At 40.7% G+C, this 23,942-nt stretch overlaps 1 protein-coding gene across 1 annotated transcript in view; it reads right to left on the bottom strand.

Moving 5' to 3' along the window:
• The window catches only part of XYLT1 (xylosyltransferase 1), a 281,800-nt gene that overhangs the window by 57,475 nt on the left and 200,383 nt on the right, over positions 1 to 23,942 (bottom strand). Inside the window, exon 5 of the mRNA XM_075830169.1 lies at positions 22,248 to 22,328. Coding sequence (XP_075686284.1) covers positions 22,248 to 22,328 — 81 coding nt within the window. The remainder of the gene's footprint in view (positions 1 to 22,247; positions 22,329 to 23,942) is intronic.

Raw genomic sequence — 23,942 nt, 5'->3', positions numbered from 1 at the left:
ATATAACAAGTTCTTTGTTCATGTCGGACACACCTATGGAAGACACCGCCCCCTGGAATGCAAAGAGGAGTGTGCAGAAGAATGTATAGGAAAAGTTACAGCTGGGGAGCGAATAGAATTTAAGGAAGTCCCACATCTATAGGGAGGGGCATGTGTCTTCTCTGTGTGTGTTTCTTTGTTCTGAATAAAGTTCAGTTCCTCCTGGCTGACATTGAAGCTGTACCTCAGACATTTGTGTGGTGTACTTCTCTCCAGGCATGCCTTCAGCTTTCAATTTACAGAGGTGGTTATTCGGTGTGAAATACGGACCTGACACTACTACTACTACTACTACTGCCACTACTACTACCACCACTACCACTACTACTACCACCACTACCATTTTCTGTTAATTCTACATTAAAGGAAAATTACAGAACATAGCAAAGTCATGGTGTTTTTTTTTAGCTATTTACCCTGAAGCTATTTAATTTGTTACACTTATTTTTTTGCCGCTGCCTAAATGAGAAAGACATAAAACAAGCCAGTGCGGCATGGACAGGCAGTGTGTTGTATGGCATATAACGTTTCCTATTATCATCTTAGTACTTCTATCTGTGAGTTAATAGAGGGGAGTCTTTCATTTGGGACATCCATCAATTAGCTGGAGGGGAGACTATTTCTGAAGTGTCTCCCGCTCTGAAGGACCTGGCACGTTGATTTCTATGGGTAACATGTAATGCTTAATTTACCCTGCAGTACCCGTAGATGACAGCTAATTGCTGGGGGTCCCATCAGTAGTACATCTTATGACCAACTTATTTTTGTGGGACTCTTCTAATAAAAGTGGTTTGTCGAAAACAGGGAATAGGGCTGTGTTTCAGTTCTCTGCACCACAGAAAGGTGGGAGTGTTGATAAAAGAGGTCAAATTATGAAGGAGCCACAGAGCTTAACTAGCGCCACAGCCCCTTAATTGAGGACTAGTGGGGTTCCTGGCAGTTGGACCCTCACCACCCTTAATTGAGGACTAGTGGGGGTCCTGGCAGTTGGACCCTCACCATTCAGGAAATTATGGCATATCCTAGCAATCTGCCCTTTTTTGTCCTGATGGGAAAACCCCTTCCAATAAAGCTCCACCTTTGCCTTGCATATCAATTCCCTAACATAATGCTATGCAAAAGATTAATTTTTTTCTACAGGGGGGATCTGATAATTACCTGTAGTCCGAAAATCTAATTCCTTATACTTGACTTGCCTCTCACCCTGTATTCTGCCAATGAGTCTATAAGGCAAGCATTTTGAATTCCAATGAAATTGCGGATACATACATTTCTATTGGCCACGGACATCTTTCCGTATATTTACAGTTGTGTGTCCGGGCCGTAGAAATGATCCTCAAAATATAGACATGTCCTATTCTTGTCCACAATTCCGGCACAAACTCGCCCATAGAAGTCTATAGACACTTCTGTAATTGTGGACGGCTACGGATATGTACCCGCAGCCGCCGGATCCGTATTTGTGGACAGTAAAAACTATTATGGTCATGTGCATGAGGCCTAAAACATCAGTGATATTTTTTAGGATTATTTTTAGAAGTATATTTCCATTTAAATACTCAGGCTTAGGCTCCATTCACACCTAAACCAAAGTAGTGTATGTTATTAAAGTGCAGAAGTCCAGCATAACTGATACATTATTGTATACAATTTGTCCTTCATAGACTATAATGTATAAACAGAAATTAATACATTCTTGTACCCTATCTGTCCAAATTAGTATTTTTTTCTTTTTTTACATTTTACTCTATGGGGGATGGATTGCATAACAGAAATAATGCCTCAGTGAACAAAGACTTAACCCCTTAACGACCGCCCACCGTCTTTTGACGTCAGGCGGTGCATGTACTCAGTCTACAGCGACGCCTTTTGGCGTCGCTGTAGTAGAGGGGGTTTATCGGCACCCTGGTGACATCTGCACTAAAAACCGGCTGTAAGTAACAGGTCCGGTTCTTAGTGCAGCCATCAGGACCTGCCGATTTCGTCGTAACAGCACGTGACCTCTGTGACAGCCAATCACAGCGGTCACATGCTGTTACTGCGTAAAGAGCCGCCGGGAGTGTCTAAATGACAGCTCCTGCTCTAAGAACGAGCTGTTGCTAGCAGCTCTGTTCTTAGAGCAGTGATCAGGAGCCAATAGTATTGGTTCCTGATCTTTTGTGATCACTATGAGATCCAATCATAGTGATCACTACTGTAAAATAAAAGTAAAAACATGTATCTGTTTCTCCTCACTGTTCTAGCTGTGGAGAGAAACAGATACAAGTGTGTCAGTGTCCCCACAAAAAATCACTTGTCCCGTACACAGTTTATTAAAAAAAAACAACATTTTTTTCAGTATTTTATAGTATATAGTATATACATATATATATATAAATATAAATATATTTACTGTATATACTAAGAATACTATAAACTACTTTCTTTTTAGGGTACGCTGTTAGACGGCGTGTACGCTGTTAGGCCTCATGCACACGACCGTAGCCGAGTGCACGGCCGTGATTTTCGGGTCGGCCGGCTGCGGACTGTCCGCCGCAGGCCGCCCGCAAATCGCGGGACATGCACATGGCCGCCGCCATTGTTTTCAATGAGCCCGGACCGCAGAACAGGGCCGTAATAAGACATGCCCGTTCTTTCTGCGGTCCGGGCTCCCGGGCCATGCAAGGACCGCAAAAACTACGGTCGTGTGCATGGCCCCATAGAAAAGAATGGGGCCGCAATTCTCCAGTGGATTTTCGGGGGAATTGCGGCTGCAAAAACACGTTCATGTGCATGGGGCCTTAGACGGCGTAGGGTGCTGTTCTAGGCTTGGGTTTACGGTTTGTGTTAGGAGCAGGGTTTAGGTTTGGAAAAAACGACTCGTAATTACGAGCACGGCCGGCCGTGGGCAGCCGGCCGCTTTTGCGAGCCGTGCTGTCATTATAAAGTATAGCAGCACGGCCCGTAAAATAGAAAAATAGAACATGTTCTATTTTTTTTAACGGCACGGGCACCTTCCCGTGAGAAAACGGGAAGGTTCCCGTGGGTAACAGAAGTCTATGAGCCCGTTATTGCAGGTTGTAATTACGACCCGCAATAACGGGTGTTTTTACGGTCGTGTGCATGAGGCCTTAGTTGATAAAAAAAAAAATTTAAACCGCTAGTTCCATTTATTATTTGCGGTTTAGACTGTATTATCATTATGGCTGCCAGAAGATACAGCGTTGAGGAAGCCTATCAGATGCTATGCTCAGATACGGATTCTGCATCTGAAGTTGAGCTTTTAGGGTATGTGCACACGTAGTGACCAAAAACGTCTGAAAATACGGAGCTGTTTTCAAGGGAAAACAGACCCTGATTTTCAGACGTTTTTTGAGCAACTCACGGTTTTCGCTGCGTTTTTTACGTCCGTTTTTGGAGCTGTTTTCATTGGAGTCTATGAGAAAACGGCTCCAAAAACGTCCAAAGAAGTGTCCTGCACTTCTTTTGACGAGGCTGTATTTTTACGCGTAAATGACAGGTTGTCTGCACAGTACATCGGCAAACCCATTCAAATGAATGGGCAGATGTTTGCCGACGTATTGTAGCCCTATTTTCAGACGTAAAACGAGGCATAATACGCCTCGTTTACGTCTGAAAATAGGTCGTGTGAACCCAGCCTTACTTGAAAGCGACAGCGAAAGTGTCGCTTCAAGGGATTCTATGGATATGAGACCCAGCACCAGTGATATGGGAGACGGCGCAGTTGCCACAACGTCCGTTCAAAGTGCAGCCCCTGAAATTGCACAACCCCACCAAACCGATTTAGTGTGGGAACCCACGAGTTTATTTTCTCCCACCATAAATGACTTTATTGCTACTCCTGGCATACAAATTTGTATGCCAGGCAGTACATTGCCAATAAGCCTTCGTCACCTAATGCCAGGTTGTGGAATCCCACAAATTTCAAAGGGCGTCTCTCATTCCGTCAATTCATACCCTCAAAAAGTGCAAAATACGGGGTAAAGATCTACAAGTTATGTGAAAGCACTACTGGCTACACATGTGCATTTAAGATCTACGAGGGTAAAGACAGTGAATTTAATCCACCAGGGTGCCCTCCAAATATTGGTACCACTGGTAAGATTGTGTGGGATTTCATTGGCCCTTTCCTACACAAGGGGTATCATGTATACACGGACAGTTTTTATACCAGTGTGCCATTGTTTAGCGCCCTTCATTGTGCCAACACCGGAGCCTGTGGCACAATACGCAGGAATCGCAAAGGTTTCCCACGTCAACTTGTGGATAAAAAACTACGAAAGGGGGAGTCATGCGCTTTTCAAATAGAGAAGATGCTGGCTTTAAAATTTTGTGACCGCAAGGACGTCTACATGATCAGCACTGTCCATTCAAGTGCAACAGCAACTATTAGAGAACGTGGGGCCTCTGCAGATAGACAAAAGCCTGTGTGTGTCATCGGCTATAACAAATTCAAGTTGCGATGCAGAACGCATTTGTCCTGTACAAAAAATCAGCGGGCAGGGCGACATTCTTTGAATTTCAGGAGAAAGTGATTGAAGATCTCCTATTTCAATCTGTAGACCAGAGAGTAGTCCATGAGTCAGAGGATGTACACCGACTTGTTGAAAAACATTTTTTACACCCCATCCCTTCAACATCTAACCAAAAATACCCCAAAAAACGGTGTCGGGTCTGCAGCAAACGAGGACAGCGAAGTGAGTCACGATATTATTGTTCCGCTTGTCCTTCCAACCCTGGTCTATGCATAAGTCCCTGTTTTGTCCTTATCAATACACTATGGGCTTTATTACAGTTTTGTTTGGGTTTTTGGTGGACCTCTTACACCCGACAATACTTCTAGAAATAGCGACATTAATTTGGGGAGTAGTGGTCCTTTACTGTATCTATACATACGGTGTGGGACACTGCCCCTTTATATATTCTACAGGTGATTGGTTGTTTTGTGGACATGGCGGTTCCTACCTTGCCGGGCAGGGGCTTGTTATGGTGTACCGCGTCACTTGGCACATTCGTCCCTTATATAGGGATTGATGGAGCTAAAGAGACGTTGTATGACCAGTCACTTTGAATAATAAAGTCATTACAGCCCTACAAATTTTCTTTCATCCTGTGAACATGCTCTAGTTTTCCACATAGCTGGATACATTCTTCCTCCTTTTTTTTGGATATATTGCCTTTTTCCGCCAACAGTTTAATACATTTTCTCACTCTAACTTACTATATATCAGAGCGGGTTGATATACATAATGTCTATGGACTGACATGATTTCAGGACAGCTGCTTTCTTAGCACAACATAGTCATAGGGTGTAGAAACTGTTAGGGACATCTATTTCTCAATCTAGAAAAGTAGAATCCTCCCATTTTCAAAGCAAAATGTGTGTCCTGAAAGCCTCCGGGTGCTCCCTTCATTTTGGGTCCTGCCGGGTGTCCAGGAAACACATTAGGGCCACAATGGGGATATTTTTGAACACAGGAGAAACAGGGTGATACATTTTCTGGTGCATTTCCTTATTCTCATGTCCTCTGTACAAGAAATCTGACCTTAAAATGACACATTTGTGAAAAAAGGTGAAATAAAATTTTCTTTCCACCTGCTTTGCATTAATTCCTGCGAAAACTGTGAGGTCAAAATACTTAGTACACACCTAGATGAATACCTTAAGCGGTCTAGTTTTCAAAATAGGGTCATTTATGGGGAGTTTCTCAGTGCCTCTATAATTGTGTAATGGGACCTGAAACATTTTCAAGCAAAATGTGTGTCCTGAAAGTCTTCGGGCGCTACCTCCCTTTTGGGCCCTGCCGTGTGTCCAGGCAACGCATTAGGGTCACAATGGGGGCATTTTTTAAAAAGGGAGAAACAGGGTGATAGATTTTGGGGGGTGTTTCTTCATTCTCATGGTCGCTTTACAAAGAAATCAGTCTTCAAAGTGATACTTTTATATAAAAAGTGTTTTTGTTTTTTATTTCACCTGCTATGCATTCAATTTAGCAAAAAACTGTGGGGTCAAAATACTCACTACAGCCCTAGATAAATACCTTAAGGGGTCTAGTTTTCTAAATGGGGTCGTTTATGGGGAGTTTCTATCGTTCTGGTAGTTCAAAACCTCTCCCAATGTACAGTGGGGCCTAAAACATTTTCACGCAAAATATGAGACCTGAATGCCTCCGGTTGCTCCCTTCCTTTCGGGCCCTGCCGTGTGTCCAGGCAACGCATTAGGGTCACAATGTGGGCATTTTTGAAAACAGGAGAAACAGGGTGATATATTTTGGGGTGTGTTTCTTCATTCTGATGGTCGCTTTACAAAGAAATCGGTCTTCAAAGTGATACTTTTATATAAAAAGTGAAATTATATGTTTTTACGCCTGCTTTGCATGAATTCTTACAAAAAAACTGGTTTCAAAATGGTGTCACTTGTGGGGGTTTCCACCATTCTGACACCTATGAGCCTCTGAAAACCTGGCTTGGTGCAGGAAAACAAAATGTACTTCAAAAGGTATAAAATCATTACTAAACTTGTAAGTCTTCTAAATTGCTCAAAAAAATTTTTTTTTTTTCAAAAGTGCTGCCAAAATAGAGTAAAGCGATGGAAATATATATTTAATGAAAAAAATTGTACAGTATGTATGTACATATGTGACATATTGCAGTTAAAAATAGGGAAAAATGATAATTTTTACAAAATTTCTTCAATTTTTCTATTTTTTCATTAATTTCCGCAAATCGTATCAGTCTACTTTTACCACTAAAATAAAGTACAACATGTGACGAAAAAACAATGTCAGAATTACTTGGATATTCAAAACTTTCGCACAGTTATTCTCTGATAAAGTCAGACATACCAGATTTAACAAATCTGGCTTGGTCATTAAGGTCTTTTCAGGCCTGGTCATTAAGGAGTTAATATAAATCAGAGTTAGCTGCTATTGTCTTGCTGCTAATATGTTGCTAATGAGTTTCATGTTTGAATGCATGCTGACCTTACAGTTTGCCCCTAATTTGTGATTTGTACACTGGGAATGACATAGGACGGAGTATGGAAGGAGATGCATGAAGTGATAATTAATTATAATGACAGGAATTGACATATATATCTCTCAGAGGATCACTTCTCAGTCTACATCAATAACCCACAATTGGATATTCTGCTGGCGTTGAACGTAGAAGAATTGTCAAGTTCCTATGTAGAATCTAAATGACGGCGGCACCACCACAAGCATTTTATTTGGTTTTTCTTGGTTCAATGTCAGGACATTGACTTTGGTGGACTTGAACTGGTTTCTTTTTTGTTTTTAGTTTATATGCAAGTTATTTTTCCTTCAGGAGAAGGAAAACAATCTGTTGTGTACCACCTGTTAGAGTTAGCTTCCCCATAAGTCAATGTCCGACCCATAGACGATGCTTGAAAATGGAACTTGGCTATGGATTTTAGCCAAGCCAGAGTCTTCTTCAAAAAGAATGAAAACCCATCTGTAGACAGATTTTTCAGGTTTTTTGCCCCTCATTAGTACAGAGCCGGGTGCTGGATGAGAGACCGTTCATGTAGTGCTTGGGGGGAGAAGGTTCTCATTAAAGAGACACAGCTGGTAATGAGTATTACAGGCAATGCTCCATGGGAAAGAAAATATGCATGTTAGCTAAAAACAATCTCTCTGGTACTACCTATTGGAGGTCGAGTAATGGATTTCTCTTCCTTTTCCTTGGCTACAATCCCTAGTCATGTTTCAAGACTCTTCTACAGGTCGGACATTGACTTACGGGGGAGCTACCTCCAATAGCACTAGAGAGCTTGTTTTCTTCCCCTGGAGGAAAAATAACGTGCATATTTTTTTTCCCCTACAGAGTATTGCCTGAAAGACTCCATACAAGCAGAGTTTCTTCAATGAGAACTAGCACCCCCTTTCCCCCCCGAGGACTACACAAAAGTTCTCTCACCCAGTGACCTGCTGGGTTGTAATATTGGGAGGTATGGTATTGTGTCTCAGTCCTATGATATGTTTAATCAGAGGATCTGTTGGCTTTTTAGGATGAAAATACCAGCAACTAGAATAGATAAGTTCAGGTAACCAAAGTTGTGTTTACATGAACAGTTGAGGAGACATCTGCCTGTCCTCAGTCCTTCTATGTTTCAGCAGTACCACAGAGCAGTAGGGATCTGATCGATTAGGTTTCCACAAGAGTTTCAAAAATGCTGGGAAATCTCAACGAGTGATACTGAGAGATTCTGATAGTACGTCCCTCCTTAAATGGCCACATTCTTAGCCCGATCATCATATTAATCCAGTCTTGACATTTTTTATATCAAAATGATTCTGCTGAATGAAGACTAGCAAATGACAATGTCGGACACCACAGAAGTAGATCGCTCAACCATTGTCACCTACATCCCGCTGTACTCTTTACTACAATGCTGCTTTTCCGACAAAAGTTGAAAGTGGGTTGAGATAAACAAGAATAAGTCAATAATAAATTGTAAGAGCAGAAGCCTTACAGTAGGTGACATCTGCCTCTCCTGAGAGCTCCTATGGTTCAATAGTTCCAGAGAGCATCAAGGATCTGATCTATTGGGTTATCAGACGGGGATGTTGCATTTCTGGAAAATCTCTGAGAGTGATAATGAAAACTTCTGTAGGAAGAACTTCATATTTCTTTATATAGGGCCAAATTCTTAGTGCAGTTATTATTTCAATCCAGTCTCGACATTTTGCACATCAATAATAATCTTTTGACTTCGAAAACTGGCAGGAGATAATGTTGGTCACCACGGCAGCTCCCACGGTGTCACCCACTTCCTGCTGTACCTATTTCTACAATGTTGTTTCTGCTATAAAAGTTGGAAGTGGGTTGAGATAAACAGGAATCTGACATCTGTATGTCCTGGGACCTCCTAGGGTCCTATGAGCAGCAAGAATCTGATTGATTAGGTTATTATAAAGAGATTTTCCAGTATCCTGGAAAAACCATTAAAGTGAAAACTACTGATGGTCGGACGCACTTATTTTTGACACATATTAGTTATATAGAGTCAGTCTTGCTCTCTTGACCCTGACTCTGAAGACTGGCAGGTGACAATGTTGGTCACCTCAGAGTAGGTCAGGCTTTTTTAACCAAAGTCGGAAATGCTAGGTAGGTAAATAAGCGCTATTGACTTTCGATAAAGGATATGAAGGTATGAACCAGTCCTAGAATGGGGGACCCATATAATTTTTTTCTATTGGTTCTCTTCTAGAGGTAAGTTCTTCATGATATGTCCAACTGTGTCAAGACTAGGTGAGGTAGAAAAAAGAAACACGGCGCCGCAAATCAGAATCTGATAAAATAGTAATAAAATTGGGTCGATGAGACAATTCCGCTCACCTCGGGTGATGGACACCAAGGAGGTGTCAACAAATCTTAGGAAGCTGCAGCCAGGTCCACAACACAGCCAAACGAAGTTTGCTGTCGGTTTGTAGTAGTTTTAGGAGTAGGAAAAACGGGACCACCGGCGCTGCTTCAATCTTTAGGCGATACACAATACACAACCAACGTAGTGGATTGAGTGTATAAGGTTTTAATGTTGATAGGCTACGCGTTTCGACGTCGAACTGACGTCTTCCTCAGGCCAATACAGACTGTGCGGTTCCTGCCCTTTTTATTGAGAATAAAATAACCACTGTCATCGAAGTAGTCCTCGAATCCAAAGTAGTCCGACAACCGAAACTCAAGAGGTCCTTCTGCCTCCGTTCTTCACCATCCTGATGTTTCACAGCAATTCTCGTTGGAGGTTGATGCTTATTCCATTGTTGCTGGAGCACGTCTCTTTTAAAGAATCTCCAAGGGCAAGGCGGTTTCTTGTGGCTTCTTCTCAAAACTCTTCTCTGCTGCAGAAAGAAATTATTTTCAGTCTGCACAATGCCTGAATCCTCTTTAAGCCAGATGGTCGCTATTCTTTGCCAGATTCCAATTCCTACTCCATTTCCGTCCTCTCCTTCTTCCCTCCGCGGCAATACTAACAAAATGGCCTCGGTTCGACGTCGAAACGCGTAGCCTATCAACATTAAAACCTTATACACTCAATCCACTACGTTGGTTGTGTATTGTGTATCGCCTAAAGATTGAAGCAGCGCCGGTGGTCCCGTTTTTCCTACTCCTAAAACTACTGTGTCAAGACTAGGTACAACCAGAGCTGATTTAATTCTCATAAATCCTCAATCCCTATGTGTTCTGCCTTACCTACCAGGTTCCAGTAATAACAATATAATTGCCTCACAGGCAAAGCCAGCGCTGCACAGGTTAATGGAGCAATAAGTAACGAGCAATGAGGTTGTGTCAGACTTAATGTCCCATTAACGCAGCCAGGACCATGAAAAGGAATGGGATATGCAGCGCCACTTGCTATGATGTTAATTGCCGTATACCAAATATATGTCACATCCACAGTGCGACGTGTGAAATTCAACACTGCATTTTATGTGACGTGATGCAGACTCAGTGGTGTATACCCCTCAGCTGTTATTAAAGCATCTGGATCTTTATAATAAACGGCCTCCGTGCTCGGTATATTACATTGCTATGTAACCATGATATCAATGTGCGGCACAACTGTATAAATGCATTGAATGCTTTTAGAAAACAAAGTACAATATTAAACACAACATCTAGAGAAAATCAGAAGAGAACCGAAGAAAAATCTGAGTTCTCCTATTTGTCACATACAGCAATTCAGAAAGTGATACTTGTAGGTGGAAACAAGCAAATGTATTCACTTAGTTTTCTTTTTTTAAGATTCATGAGTCATCTATCAAAACTGTCCTTGTTAACCCTTTCGCTCTTAGGCTATGTTCACACGGAGTATTTTGACGAGTTTTTTGACGCGGAAACCGCGTCACAAAACTCGTCAAAAATGGCCCGAAAATGCCTCCCATTGATTTCAATGGGAGGCGTCTGCGTCTTTTTCCCGCGAGCAGTAAAAGTGCCTCGCGGGAAAAAGAAGCGACATTCCCTATCTTCGGGCGTTTCCGCCTCTGACCTCCCATTGACTTCAATGGGAGGCAGAGAAAGCGTATTTCACGGTGTTTTATGCCCGCGGTGCTCAATGGACGAGGGCGAAAAACGCCACGAAAAACAGCGTGCAGGGAGAGGAAAATCTGCCTCAAAAATCCAAACGGAATTTTGAGGCAGATATTCCTCCTGCAAAATACTCCATGTGAACATAGCCTTAAAGAGGATCTGTCACTAGTTTATTAATTTCCTTATCTCCTAACTAATCTAATAGCCGCTATGATTCTGATAACTACAGTGTAATTTGTTTTCAAAAGCGTTTATTATTTGCAAAGTTATGAGCATTTTTCTAAATATACTAATGTGGCTCTAATAGCCAAATGGGAGGTTACTCTTTCTTTTCACTCTGGGCGGTGTAATATTTTCTGTATGACACTGTCCAATCAGCATACAGCTTCTCCCCCTTCACTGCCCAGCAACACAGTGTGATCATATAGTATACAGCTTCCATTCCCGACTGTGTTTTCAACTGGCGATATCTCCGGTTGTGTCATAGCCAGAACTGCAATCCTGGTGTCACATGAAAGATTAGAATCTCCTCTTTTACATGTTACCAGAAACACTATCGGAGATTTGGCTTTTTAAAGTGATCTCCCTTCCCTCCAGCCTCAGTCATTCACACTGTGTGAGGCAGCTTCATGCTGATAGGACAGCTTCAGAGGCTGTGAGGAGGCTCCACCTCAGGAGAATCACTTGTGTTGACGCCCACTTGTCTAGTATAGCCTCATTTACATATTTAGAGAAAAGCTCGTACCTTTTAAAATAATAAAAATTTTGGAACACAATTTTCACTATCATTATCAGTGTGACAGCGTCTATTAGATTAGCTAGGAAGTTGGGCATTACTAAACTAGTGACAGATCCTCTTTAACCCTTTACACATGTGCAAATAAAACCTAAATGACAAAATAAAGAATCATACTAAACCCTTATACCTATATATTTTCTGAAAGTAGACACCTGCCACATTGTCAAACTGCCACTCTGCACTTTATTCATGGGCACTGTCATGCAATTTTGTGTTAAAGTGCAATATTTAAAAATTTATACTTGGGGTTAAATGTGTGACCCAAGTAGAAATTAGATGCACCACATATTCTAAAAATAAAAGTTCAATATGTGCAGAGTTCATACAGACCACTTATATCTATGTCTACATGAACATATCTTCAGAAAATCATCAGAATTAAAGAGCTCAAAAGTCCGGTTTGAAGCTGGAAGTTTTAAAAAAAAGTAAAAACCCGTAAAATACAGGGATTAATCACCTTAACAAGTTTGTGCAACCCCAAACCCTATAGATTTTGTGAAAGCAAACAACCTAACAATTGAAATTGTCTTGATGTGCTGTTGGCAGCAATGTCCATCTTCACATAATTTTGTAAAAAAAGGAAATATTAAATCAAACCTGCATTGTCATATACATTTGCTTCTAAAACTCACATACAAACAGAGCTTTAAACTCAAAAACAATGTAAAAATAATATACCAAAGTGTTCAAAAAATCATATATACCACATACGGCTAAATCAAGTAGAGCGTGTGCTCTCAAAAATCCTGGAACAGAGGCCATGCATTATTTATCATCCACAAAGGTGTTAAAATATATACGGAGGATGGTAGATACTGCTACCAAAAATAAAAAGTTTTAAGATCGTACAGAATAACGTGTATAAAATTACAACTTAATAAATTATACAAACAACCACCTTCAAGCAACTTTGCATCAAACACTGATTATAAGCAAATATTGCATGAATATTCTTTGTGACTAAAGTGCGTACTAAAGCAGACCCCATATGCAAAAAAAATAAAAATGTGATAAGTTGCTACATACCACACGTCTACATTCAGGGTATGTTCACACGGCCTATTTACGGACGTAATTCGGGCGTTTGTGCCCCGAATTACGTCCGAAAATAGCGCCTCAATAGCGCTGACAAACATCTGTCCATTGAAAGCAATGGGCAGACGTTTGTCTGTTCACACAAGGCGTAATTTACGCACCGCTGTCAAATGACGGCGCGTAAATAGACGCCCGCGTCAAAGAAGTGACCTGTCACTTCTTTGGCCGTAATTGGAGCCGTTATTCATTGACTCCAATGGATAGCAGCGCCAATTACGTCCGTAATTGACGCGGCGTTCAAGCGCCTGCACATGCCGCTACGGCTGAAATTACGGGGATGTTTTCAGGCTGAAACATACCCGTAATTTCAGGCGTAACGGACGCCCTCGTGTGAACATACCCTCACACGTATGTATGTTAAAAAAAATGTCAAAACCACAAGACACCAACCAATTTTTGCATGCCGTAATCATGCCAAAAAATACAAATGAACCTCAACGTGTGAACACTGCCTAACCCTGATCAATGATCACAATTCCCTAAACTCAATCTAATGCTCTAACCAATACTAGATTTTTTTTGTAGAACTAGTAGTAAATGATCGTTTATGGCAACCGTCAGTGGTTGAAAATTTATTTTCTGACTGCCGGAAATTTTTTAGATTTATCATAAATATATTAGAAATTCTTCTAAAGTGATAATCGTTATAACTATGACTGTAGCGTGTAATGCGTATTGCTGAAGGAGCGGTCAGCGGATTTTATGCTAAAGATCGTGTACAGACAAAATAGGGACAGTGTAAAGTGTATAAACTTTATTGATGTTTGTGAGCGGTGCAAGTGCTTGGTGTGACTTATTTGATGCCGCAATCTGGCCAATAAAAAGTCTAATTAGGCAGAGGGCTGATTAGATGAGCTTCACCTCATCTTCTCACTCCTTTTCTAAAAAGAGAAAAAGAAAAAAAAAAGACCCCCCCATGTGTGACAATCAGAGAGCAAGGATGCTGTTAAGTGGTAAATGGAGATGTGCCTAAGATGTCTAGTCAGTTGGGCTAAATTTATCATGTCACGTGCCCTTTTGATACTTTTTACCATCACATAAAATTTTAAGACACTATTGATAAATTTCCCCAATATTTCTATTCACTAACTGCAACTAAAGTGCTTGAAAATGGTGAGGAATTAAAACACAAAGAACGAGGGTGAGTCAAAAATTATCTGCACTCTGGCTGTAGAATTTATTTTAATCAGCTTTCAGAAAAGACAAAAACATCATTTTTCGACATAATCTCCCTGCTTTGAATACTCTTTGTCCATCTGTCAACAAGTTTTCGTATTCCCACATTAGAAAATGTTTTAGGCTGAGCTGTGAGCCAGGAATGTACCGCTGTCTTCACCTCTTCATCAGACGTAAATCTTCGTCCTCGTAGAGCTTCTTTCCGGGGACCCAACAGGTGAAGGTTTATCTAACAGAATCAGTTCACGTGCGCGCTCAATGTTGTCATCAGTCGTGGACGTGGACAGGCGTCCGGCTCCTTCTTCAAGGCTGACACTCATGTGACCTTTCTTTGATTTCTCTATCCATTCATACACACTTCTTCGCGACAAAACACTTTCTCCAAACTGTGCACCAAGTCTTCAATAAATATCGGCACCAGACACCCCCTCAGACCACAAAAAAACAAATCACTGAACGCTGCTCTTCTTTCATGCAAATCACAAGTGTGGCAGCCATTGTTTTTCGCACCACAGTCACAAATAAACAGACGTAACATGTTCAAACCTGCACAGCCGTGACTGGGGAGACAGCGACCTCGTACGGAAAGCGCTGACAAGACAGTGCAGCCAACAGAAGATCTGATATAACCGGGGTGCGGATTATTTATGGCTCTCCCTCGTATATTAAAAAAACTGCATAACTTTCCATTATACAGCAATTAACTAACGGCCTGCGTGCACTTTAATATTTGTTAGAAACGTTGGCCGTTACTTTACACATTGATACACAATATCTAACGAAGAAGAAGAAAATAGCACTAATTGGACTGACTTTTAAATACAGATAATGCATTAAATATTTTACACTCAGGAATTATTCTAGTCATAATTAAACTTAATTACATATAATTTCCTATTTACAATAGACACAGATGTGACATAAAAGGTAAAAGCTCTGCCATATAGCAGGCAAGGCGTTCATGCTGTCCAGTTCAATGTGCGAACTCTAAATATAGAACGTTAAGAAGGTCCAGGGAGAAAGAAGACTACACATTGCTATTTCTAACTGCCTGATGTTCATTGTAAAGTAAATAAGTTCATAATACTCATGTACCTCACAGTGATCGCCAGTGAAGATGAGCGAATCAATCTACCTGATTTATGAATTATTTCACGATCCACCTGATATTAGTGTGTAATAGTTAACCATTATTTCCTCTGGATATGCCATAAATGTCCGATATGAGAATACCCCATCAATGGTCTATGCACATGGGAAAGCCACGTACACGGACTACGTTCAGTGGCACATGGTACAACGTTTCTGAACGATAGAGCAGTAGGAACTCTTCGTGCCTCCATTTGATGCCACCACGTGGCACGGTATTCTTCACTAGAAGCAATTCTATTCTTCTAGTGAAGAATGCCTCCTCAATACCTCATATGATGGAGCATGGCACAATTTTTGGTTTACAAATGGAATACGTGATGAAAAAAAAAACCTCAGTGTGCCTACGTATCGAAGACAAACGGAGGTACAGTATGGGTCCATAGAACGCTATGGGCTCTATTATAGTTCTGTACAACATGGATCTGTAATACAACGGTGTGAGTAGTAAATTCTAAATTGGGCAGATCTATCACTAATCTCTAGTTCTCACTTTGTGACAAATGGGTGGACTTGCAATTTACCCATCATTGCAATTCATTATCCAAATCCATTTACAAAGAAAAGTTGGGAAATAGATTTTCTAGTCCTGAGTTTGGGTCAAGAAAGCGGTGTAAGGCTACATTCAGTCGAACGTGTGCAACCTCGGACGTGAAAAACGGAAGTTTTTCAAGTCCGAGTTGCCCCTGTGCGGGTCCCGTTTTCACAGATCCCCATAGACTTGAGTCTATTGAGGGATCCGTGAAAATGCAAGAAAATAGGACGTCCCATTTTTCCACGGACCCTTCACACGCTCTGTTGAAACAACGGCCGTGTGAACGGTCCCATTGAAATATACGTGTCCGTGTGACGACCGTCACATGGACGAGTTACACTATTCTCGTTCCATACCCAACTTATGCTAGCAACTCAAAGGTTTAAACCCAATATGAAACCTACAATCCCCATACAGCTCTGCCCATAACCCAAATAATGCAATTATTGGGTACTTGCAATGCAGCCCTGTAGTTCAAAATAAACTTCTGGTAATTCTAATAGTGTGAGCAGTTGGTTATAAGAATATAATTATTGTAGTGATTGTATGCCTGAAGTCTGAAAGAAAAAGGATATAAAGAATATTTTTTTTCTGTCGCTAGCCTATTACAGTATGTCTTTCTCAATACTATTACAATCGATTAGACCATCATGAACAGTGTAAATATCCTCGTGTGTTCTAGTGGTTGTTATTGGGCCTATGAAGAGATTGAGGCTCTTTTAACTCTCTATTGGGTTTCTTTCGGGTACTCCAGTCTCCTCCCACACTCCAAAAACATAGGTTAACTGGCTTCAAAGGAAATTGGCCTTAAGGGGGTATTACACTGAACGATTATCGGGCAAACGAGCGTTCGCAGAAGGCTTGTTCCCGATAATTGCCCAGTGTAAACAGGGGAACGATCAGCAGATGAACGAGCAAACACTCGCTCATCTGCTGGTTGTATAGTTTTAAAAAAAGTGAAATATTATAGATGTCGGCAGCACATCTCCCGATGTAAACAGGGTGACACACTGCACTGCCGACATGATAATAATGTATGGGGACGAGCGATCAGAGTAACGACCTCTCGTCCGCATCCATAGTTCCTTGTGATAGGAGCAAACGAGCGCCGATCAACGACGTCTCGTTGATCGGCGATAGCTGCACCGGCCGATTATCGACCGGTGTAAAAGGGCCTTTACTGTGTGTGGTTGGGTGTCAGAGATAGGGAATTTAGATTGTATGTCCCATTGGGGACTGCGACTGATATGAGTGCTACGGAATACGTTGGCGATATATAAGAAACACAAGATAAATAAATAAGGCATCACCTGTAGGATGTCCCTTCACTGCTATGTACACCCCTGCCCAGAAAACTTTCTATAGCATGTATAGGTTTGTGAAACTAAAGAAAGCTACACATTTATAATATGGCATGATCATGCTATTACTTAGTTACACTTTATAAAGATCATTTACGCTTCAAGTTAATTCCACTGCAGTCTGCATAAATATACATGTCCAAGTAAAATCACAAACATAATGTCCTATTGTGAACGGTCAGTAGTGACCAGAAACTTTATTGCACGGTCGGCTCTTTCAGGGTCTCTATTGAAGTCTTTGTTACCGTTAGACTACTTTAACGCTGCTAATGAGATTTTCATCCTCATAAATTATATGCTTTACATCACTTCCCCATGTGGTAATTGATTATGTAATGGTTACTACGGCTTCAGCATAGATCACAATTAAATGTGCCTTTGATATCTTGTGTCTTATTCACTATGCATACTTTATCCAAACTGCGTTGATTGCAGAACTAATATTCTTATCGTCACCTCGCATTGATTCTTTTAAAGCATAGCTTCACCTTGGATCTGTAGTTTTCATCAGTGTATAGGGAATTTCTTAAATCGCAATTTCCTTTTACATTATAATTAGCAGATTAGACTGAACTGACGTCTCAGCTCGATGGGTTTCATGTCTCCCTTCCTCCTCTTAATATCCACAAAATTTGGTGGCAGTCCGGTATTTGAAACCCATTAGCCAACTATAGACTCCCAAAAAATATAGACTACTAAAAAATATCTTTAGTATATGGGGAAAGTGCGAAAATGTTAAAATCCTGTAGCTCCGGTAATTATAGTATCTATGGAAACAAACAATTCCTTCTACACTCGTTGGAAAGAACAGTTCGAAGGTGGAGCCGCACTTTAAACCGGAACTCCAGCGACTCCCCAATCACTAACTGGCACTCATTTGGCTTAGTATATCTGAAAGGGAAAACATTTCAACACGCTCTGAGTTCATGGTGAGTTTGTGCTACACGGCAGCCAATCCGAGTACACAGAACTGCCGGCTTAAAGAAGACCGGTCAGCTCTCCGGACTTGTCTATTTTAGTAAAAACTCTAATTTCCTTTCTAATTATTTTTTCTTCTTTCACATGGGAGAGGGGGATGGTGGGGGGCAGAGGGGGATGGTGGGGGGGAGGGGGGGTAAAGGTTTTTTTTTTCTTTATTTGCTTTTGGTCTGTACAATGTATGTATAATGTAATCTATGTCTATTTTGAGATGGAATATAAATCTTTCATATATATATATATATATATATATATATATATACACACACTCTACATTCCCATTAAATAACAATTCTAAAGCATAGTTTCTAAGAACACTGCTTTATGCCTTACCTCTTGGAAATGTATGAATAAATTGACAACTGTGTGTCCCTATACAATCTGACACTGCCCAATCAGTGTTGGTGTATAGAGACACACCAGATTTGCAAGAGCAATGGTAAAACCTAGTTGTGAAGATATTCATACATTTCCAGGAGGAACAATGGAGGAACATATAAAGACAGAGTTTTAACAAAAGGTTCTCCAGCATTGATGTTTACTAAAACAAACATGCTAGGTGACCTGACAGGTCCTAGCTAAGTATATCTAATGAGGCAGGAGGTGTGTTTCAGACTACTTCAGCTTTAATAAATGAGGCCTATATTCCTTCTGTACCCTGTATTATAGAATTGTTACTTTGGACACTTACTCCACTGTTGACTCAACATTAAAGAGGCTCTGTCACCACATTATAAGTGGCCTATCTTCTACGTAATGTGATCGGCGCTGTAATGTAGATTACAGCCGTGTTTTTTATTTAGAAAAAAATCTATTTTGAGTTATGACCTATTTTAGATTTATGTTAATGACTTTCTAAATGACCAACTGGGCGTGTTTTTACTTTTGACCAAGTGGGCATTGTGGAGAGAAGTGTATGACGCTGACCAATCAGCGTCATACACTTCTCTGCATTCATTTACACAGCACATAGTGATCTTACTAGATCATGATGTGCAGTCACATACTCACACATTAACGTTACTGAAGTGTCTTGACAGTAAATAGACATCACCTCCAGCCAGGACGCAATGTCTATTCACAATCCCGACACTTCGGTAGCGTTTGTGTGTGACTTACAGTACAGCACATCGAGATCACGTTGTGCTGTCATTTACAGCGTGATCTCGCGAGATTACGCTTGCTGTGCTGTAAGTTCCACACAAACGTTACCGAAGTGTCGGGATTGTGAATAGACATCCCGTCCTGGCTGGAGGTGATGTCTATTAATTCTCAAGACACTTCAGTAACGTTAATGTGTATGAAGCTGATTGGTCACCGATTCGTCAGCGTCATACACTTCTCTCCACAACGCCCACTTGGTCAAAAAGTAAAAACACGCCCAGTTGGGCATTAATCTTAAATAGGTCATAACTCTGTCAAAATTGATAATTTTTCTAAATAAAAAAACACTGTTGTCACCTACATTACGGCGCCGATCACATTATGTAGGAGATAGGGCACTTATAATGTGGTGACAGAGCCTCTTTAAGGTAGTGCCTGCAACTATGTATTGTTATGGAAATGATGGGACCTTTCATTTATCATTGCTTGTATTTTGTATTACAAAAAACGTCATAAAAATTTATAAAAAAAAAAAAATTTTTACTTTGGAAAATAATATAATAGAATCTTTAAACTGTCTCTAACAGTGAAGCTTTCATTCTTTATGTTGCTGCTATGGGCCTCAAAGATTGTAATTTTTCTTTAGTAAATTTGAAATAATTGAAGTACCGTAAAAAAAAACTGGGCTATTTCAGCAATCTATATCATGCGGACTACAATGCAGAATTTACAAATGAGATGACCTGAAGATATATGCCCTAACAGATTTGTCTATTCCTGGTAGTACAATCCCTGTATATGAAGCTATCTAATTTACTGTAGCTACACAGCTGGGTTATATTGGTTGCATCATGTTTTACGGTATTTTTTCTCATTAAAGCATACCCATATTGTAGGTAACTGGGGACCTGTAAGACATTGCAATGTTGGCAGTCATTATAATAAACATGGAAGGTAAAACAGTTTTATTTTTTCCAAGGAGTCCATTCGGTTCTTAGCACCATATAAAAATTACACCTGCATCATATAGACCTGCTAGAATTCTCTCCGTCTCTGGTACCATTACGATCAGAAATGTTCTACCGTCTAAATGCGGAAGGCTAGTGGGATTTCATGGGGGTTTTAATGACCTGGGAGGCTACAAGGGAACTGAAAAGAAGATCTAGTACAAGTCATCCACCACAGTTAACTCATGTATGCAATTTCTCTTAATGTATCCCATGTCTCCAAGAAATAACGTTGATCCTGCTGAGATGAAGGACCATTTTCACCTTTTATGTTTTTTCTTTTATCCTTTCCCTCTAAAATATTAAGAGAGTTGCTCTTCAGCGTCTATGTTCTTTTAAAAGAACAAGGTGGTTTTCAATGTGTCTTATTTTTTTATAGCAAGTGTGATCTTAAAGTTCCCTTCTGAGAATAATGCAAAAATACTACAATATTTTAGAACGGTAATATTAAAGGGCAAAAAAAGGCCAAAAACTTAAATCATACATCAATAGTGAAAACTTGAATGCACTGGTTTAGCTTCTAAATGATCTTCTAAAGAAAAGGGGCTCAAAATATGAAGCAAGTGCTTGTGATGTCATCAAGCATGCATTTGTATCTGACTATATAGATAAAGCTGACTATGAAAAAAACAACTTCTGCAATGTCTATGAATGTGACAAGTGACTCACAAAGTAATTAAATTGCCTTTATTCCCAAATATTAAAAAATACATGTGCACATGAATGTTCCTTTTCTCAGTCTGAACACTTGTTACAGTAGCAGTTTGCGCTCCAGAGCTACTCTTCATTCTATAACCATGGAAAGAAAGTTGCCAACATTTGTCAACCATTTTGATACTATAGAGAAGTGTTTTTGGTCACCCGGGCTGCATATAAATATGTAAACTAGTTCCTGCTGTCTCCTCCGTATTCCATGTCTGTTGGTCTTATGTATTGCTTTCAAAGTCACGCTGGGAGAGGAAGTAGCAACCATTGTCAACCATTTTGAAGGCTATGGAACACTGTCTTTGGTCACTTGGTCACCTGGCCTGTATATAAGTATGTAATCTAGTTCATCCTCTCTCCTCCCTACTTCATGGCTGTTAGTCTTGTGTAGGTTACTCTCATAATCAGATACCTGTGCCTTTAGTGGTACTGCTATGCTTAAAGAAATTCTCAAATGACAGACCATATGCACCCATGTAGCTAGAGCAACCACCTCCTCTTTGGGTTTCCATTATTTTTAAGGTAAAAAAAGGGCAAAAAACCCCAAAAATGTATGGTTAGATATGCAACTTTAATAGCTCCTTGAATCTATTGTTCGAAAATACAGTGTACAACTCTGTAAGGCTACATTCAATCGAGCGCATCAGATTTACGCGCGTGAATCTGGTCTGAGTGCTTTGCGAGTGGCATACGTTATTCACGCACTCGCAAAATACATCTTTGTTTTTTTATTACTTTCAATTGAATTGATGTGTAAATCACGCACAGCACACGGATGTGCATCCGTGTGCTGTGCGTGATTTTCACGCACCCATTGACTTCAATGGGCGATAGGTGTGTGGAAAACGCACCAATATAGGACATGCAGTAAGTTTTACGCAACGGACACACGCTGCATGAAAACTCCTGCATGTGTGAACGGCCCCATTGAAATCAATAGGTCTGTGTGCTGCGCGTGATTTCCCTGCGCAGCACACGGACGTTATTCTCGTTCGTCTGAATGAGCTCTAAGACATCATTTTAAACAAATATCTAAAAATTCTCTATTGGACCCATACAAGTCAACTGTACAGTCCATTCACTTATGTTTTAGAGTTCTTCATAGTTGACAATGGAGGCCACAGGAGTGGTAAAAAGAAGATTGGTTCTGGGATCTAGTGATCCATCCTGATCTATTCAGATCCTGCTCACCATTAAATAATACCAACTATAGCGGAGTATAAAATCATAGATTGGTTTACAATTACCTTGCATTGTCTCTTCCATGTGACTTCAAGAAGTTCATATCTCTGTATCGTGAGAGGAAAGCCACCAACTGGTCATTAGTCCTGTAGAACAAATGAAATATGAGAAATATAAGCCATTTGGATCCTGTCAGGTGCTGAAAAAAAGCGACATATTGGTTTACAAGGTTATAATCAACTCTAATACGACAGACAGAAAGCTTGTGTTATAAATGCAATGATGATTTATGGAATATATCAGTATTAATTAAACTTCCATTATGAGCATACTGAAAACATTGTCCTTGAAGTGTATCGTAACATCTAGAAGATCATCGACACTTGCCGTTATGTATATACAGACAATGGCATTAAACCTAAGCGACTCTAGAACATGATGTAGGAATGGATGGTATGAAGCAGAACACCTGCTGGAGCGCAGATGACGATATATGATGAAAAGGTCATCGACTAATGAATTATTTATGAAACGCATAGATAGATACATGCAGTACAAGGTTAAAGCGCATGATGTGTATTCTTTATAAAACATGCAGAGAAGGCATCCAGCAAATAGTTGGAAAACCTGGGTACAAAACAGCCAATTCAACCCTTAGGCTATGTTCACACGGGGTATTTTGCCGAGTTTTTTGACGCGGAAACCGCGTTGCAAAACTCGGCAAAAACGGCCCGAGAACGCCTCCCATTGATTTCAATGGGAGGCGTCGGCGTCTTTTTCCCGCGAGCAGTAAAACTGCCTCGCGGGAAAAAGAAGCGACATGCCCTATCTTCGGGCGCTTCTGCCTCTGCCTCTGACTTCAATGGGAGGCAGGAGAAAGCGTATTTCTCGCTGTTTTATGCCCACGGCGCTCAATGGCTGCGGGCAAAAAACGGCGCGATAATCGCTGCGAAAATCGGCGTGCAGGGAGAGGAATATCTGCCTCAAAGTTCCAAACTCCGTGTGAACATAGCCTAAATGGGGGTATGTTCATACAAAGTTTTTTGCAGGCAGAAAATTCTGCCTGGAAAAATCAGTTCCATCTTTTTGATGCGTTTTCGACGCGTTTTTTAAATCTAGTTCTTACACAAGCAAAGGGAAAAAACGCGAGCGATGTTTGACATAAACGTATCAAAAAACGTGTTCATAAACGTGTCAGCGTTTTTTTCCGTTTCCCATTGATTTGAATGAGTTTTTTTTGAGGCGGAAAACGCCTCAAGATAGGGCATGTCGCTTCTTTTGCCCGTGAATGTTTTTTTCTGCTGGCGAGAAAAAAACGCCTCCACCTCCCATTGAAAACAATGGGAGGCAATTTCGGCCGTTTTTTGCAGCGGTTTTTGTGTAAAAAAAACTCTGTGTGACCAGGGCCTTAATGGGTTTTCTGGTTCAGAATAAACATTTTCGTCAAGGACCTTCACCTCTTAGGCCCTGTTCACACAGAGTTTTTTTGCAGGCAGATATTGATCTGCCTGCACGCCGTTTGCCGCATTTTGTGACCGCGGCCACTGAGCAAAACCGCTGTGAAAAACGTTTCTCCGCCTCCCATTGATGTCAATGGGAGGTCAGAGACGTAAACGCCCGAACATAGGGCATGTCGCTTCTTTTTCCCACGAAACGCATTTTCCGCTCGCGGGAAAAAATGCCTCTGCCTCCCATTGAAATCAATTGGAGGCATTTTTGGACGTTTTTTTTTAGCGCATTTTCCAAAGCTCCATGTGAAC

This window comes from Rhinoderma darwinii, chromosome 6 (assembly GCF_050947455.1).
Source record: "Rhinoderma darwinii isolate aRhiDar2 chromosome 6, aRhiDar2.hap1, whole genome shotgun sequence".
NCBI lineage: Eukaryota > Metazoa > Chordata > Amphibia > Anura > Rhinodermatidae > Rhinoderma > Rhinoderma darwinii.
Note: the sequence above shows the minus strand (reverse complement) of the source record. Positions and strands in the feature narration are given on the sequence as shown.